At 34.0% G+C, this 3072-nt stretch overlaps 1 protein-coding gene across 1 annotated transcript; it reads left to right on the plus strand.

The window, feature by feature from the left end:
- Positions 1 to 1249: 1249 nt before the first annotated feature.
- Positions 1250 to 1835, plus strand: HELRODRAFT_169211 (hypothetical protein; the record flags this gene model as incomplete). Its single annotated transcript, XM_009015068.1, has 2 exons — positions 1250 to 1385; positions 1495 to 1835. 2 exons carry the CDS (start codon positions 1250 to 1252, stop codon positions 1833 to 1835), a joined length of 477 nt encoding a protein of 158 aa, XP_009013316.1.
- Positions 1836 to 3072: the final 1237 nt, after the last annotated feature.

The following is a 3072-nucleotide window of genomic DNA, read 5'->3' on the forward strand; positions in this document are numbered from 1 at the left end:
TTGCCAGATAATACTTTCACACGCAGTGGTTTCTCTAATTGGAAAAAAGCAACATATTCTGATGGAGGATTCATTTCGCATATACGTTCAAATGCGCATATGGCAGCATATCAGACTTGGATTGAATACAAAAATAAAAAACCACAACAAGCTATTCTGGATATGTTATCAGACAAAAGAGAGAAACAAATAAAAGCTAATCGCCATTATATTGCAGCTGTTATTGATGTACTCAAGTACACTGCTGTGCACAAAATAGCCCAAAGAGGACATGACGAAAGCAGTAGCAGTATGAACAGAGGAAATTTTCTCGATTTAATAAATTTGGTTGGCAAGTATGACTCTGAAATAGGTAAAAAAATAACTTCATTGCCGGGAAATGCAAAATACACAAGCAAGACGATCCAGAATGAAATACTTCATTGCATGGCAGCAATGGTTCAGCAACAAATCATCAATGAAGTCAAAGAGAGTGTTCAATTTGCAATAATGGTAGATGAAACGAAAGACTGTCGAAAAACAGAACAGGTTAGCCTAGTAATACGATATTTTGTACGTGACGCCGTATGCGAAGCATTTATTGGATTTGTGCCTGCTCATGATCTAACTGCTGATGGTTTGAGTAATCTTATAATTGATGAACTGAAAAAATTTAGCCTCGATTATCAATCAAACCTGATTGGTCAAGGATATGACGGAGCGTCTGTCATGAGCGGCAAACAGTTGTAATTAAGCACCTGACCTGAGTTGGTTGGCTTAACATAGACCTTTGAAATTAATTGTTTCTCGTGATGCATGATAAGACAATCCAAAAACGCAATTTCATTTTCTTTGCTGAACTCGATAGTAAATTTTAGATGGGAATTATTTTGAAAGACATTCCGCATGGTATGTTCGAAAAGGAAATGAAAACTTCTCTTTGCGAATTTTTTGAAGTTGACGATGTAAAAAAGTGCAAAGTTTTTGCATCATGAAGCCAGCCCATTATCGCTCAGCCTGCCCGAGTTTTCCGAAGACGTTGACATGAATAAAATGTGGGACGAATTTCTTAGTATATGTCGGTTAATTTTTGAAGCTAAAGTTGAAGACAAATTTCCCTGTTTTTTCGCTGATGACTTGTGGAAAGTTACTAATTGTGACAATAGATTCGAGAAATTGTCAACTGAATAGGTGAAATTGCAAAAAAGTGTTATTCAAAATAGTCCGGCCGTTCTGGAATTTCTTGAAGAGTATGGCAATATACTGAGTGATGTCCAAAAAAAAGGTGAACAGTATCGTGTGCAGTGATGTATGCGCCGATGGAGATTCAGATGCTGAGACATCAGTCGCTAAAAATTTGTCTGACATTGCTGAAGAAGATAACAATGATGATGGAAATTTTATAAGTCAGACGCAAGAAAAGAAGAAACATTTTACTATCAACTAATGCAAGTCCATGTTGTCATGCAATATCAAAGACCACTGTTGAACCTCATACGCAATATAAAATATCAGCTAGTAAAGTTTTATATCGGAAAAAATTTTATCACATTGGTAATGTTTCAAAGACTTGTGCATCCAATGTTGTTGACCACCTTGAGTCAATTGATGTTAAAGTTTTGTCTTGCTACCCTGTATTCAAGAGGAGAGATGACAAAATAAAACTTGATGAAACCCACCCTTCTACGTCATTCCGGTTGTGTGTAGATGAGAAGTATGCGGAAATAGTTGAAAGATCAAGTTCTTGGCCTAATTATGTTCAGGTTAGGAATTGGGTTTTCAATAACAACAGCAAAAGTGGCAGCACCAGAAATGCCGATGTCAATGTCAGGACATGTTCTGATGTGAAACGATGATATGGAACTAGTGTCATGTTTTAATTGCAAACTTTAAATTTATGATTTGTTAATTTGACTTAATTTTTTTTTTCATTTACCCGCTTTTTTTATATTATGCAACTATACATTGTATATTCGTTTAATGTACATTGTGGATAAACTGTTGACTTTTGACAATCATTTCTTTAATTTATTGTTACTGGATTTTGGGAGTGCCTGTGAGATTTCATTTAATAGGCGCTATATAAATGCATTAAATAATATATATATATATATATGTATATATATATATATATATATATAAACATTATTGAAGATATATGCCCATTCTGCATTAATGACTTTCTTTAATGAGCACTCAACAAGTCTGAATTTATTAAACTCGTATTTATTTAAAACAATAGACATGGTAAGGCTAACAGCGCTGTTTCGGGAAGTCCATCTTCAGAGCCTATGAAAATAAGAATAGCATGAAATATTTTTATAAAATTAGAATGCATATTAAATGTATGTGTATATGATGTTTTTGCTGAGTTTTATATGTCGGATCTTGAAACTCGCATATTTAAAGACCCAGATAACAAGCCGTTGATATATGCACGATATGTTGATGATATATTCGTTATTTGCAAAACGGTTTCTGATGTGTACTGTTTGCGGAATGTCTTTCAAAATAATTCCCATCTAAAATTTACTATCGAGTTCAGCAAAGAAAATGAAATTGCGTTTTTGGATTGTCTTATCATGCATCACGAGAAACAATTAATTTCAAAGGTCTATGTTAAGCCAACCAACTCAGGTCAGGTGCTTAATTACAACTCAGATTGCCCTGAAAAATATAAATATAACGTAGTTTATAATTAAATCTAATTATAAACTAGATTTAAAATTTAGTTTAAAAATATTATAAAATCTAATATCTCCATGTGTAATGGTGAACATAAACTTAAACTCATCATATATTATAAAACTAACCGGACTTCTAACTTAATAATAAAAAATAGTAATAGACATTCTACAAGTATTTTGGAACAGAGTAGCGTGGTGTACAGCTTCAATTGTCCTATGCCACACAGTGTTGTGGAAAATTATGTTGGGCATACGCGTACTACTCTGGCCAGAAGGCTTACGATGCACGTACAGAACGGTGCCATTAAAGATCATATGCTCAAATCTCACGGTTTGCCACTAACCAGAGCATTACTTGATGTTAACACGAAAATACTTGAACGTGAATCGCACCCAGTTTGCCTCA

This window comes from Helobdella robusta (genome assembly GCF_000326865.2).
Source record: "Helobdella robusta unplaced genomic scaffold HELROscaffold_15, whole genome shotgun sequence".
Classification (NCBI taxonomy): Eukaryota; Metazoa; Annelida; class Clitellata; order Rhynchobdellida; family Glossiphoniidae; genus Helobdella; species Helobdella robusta.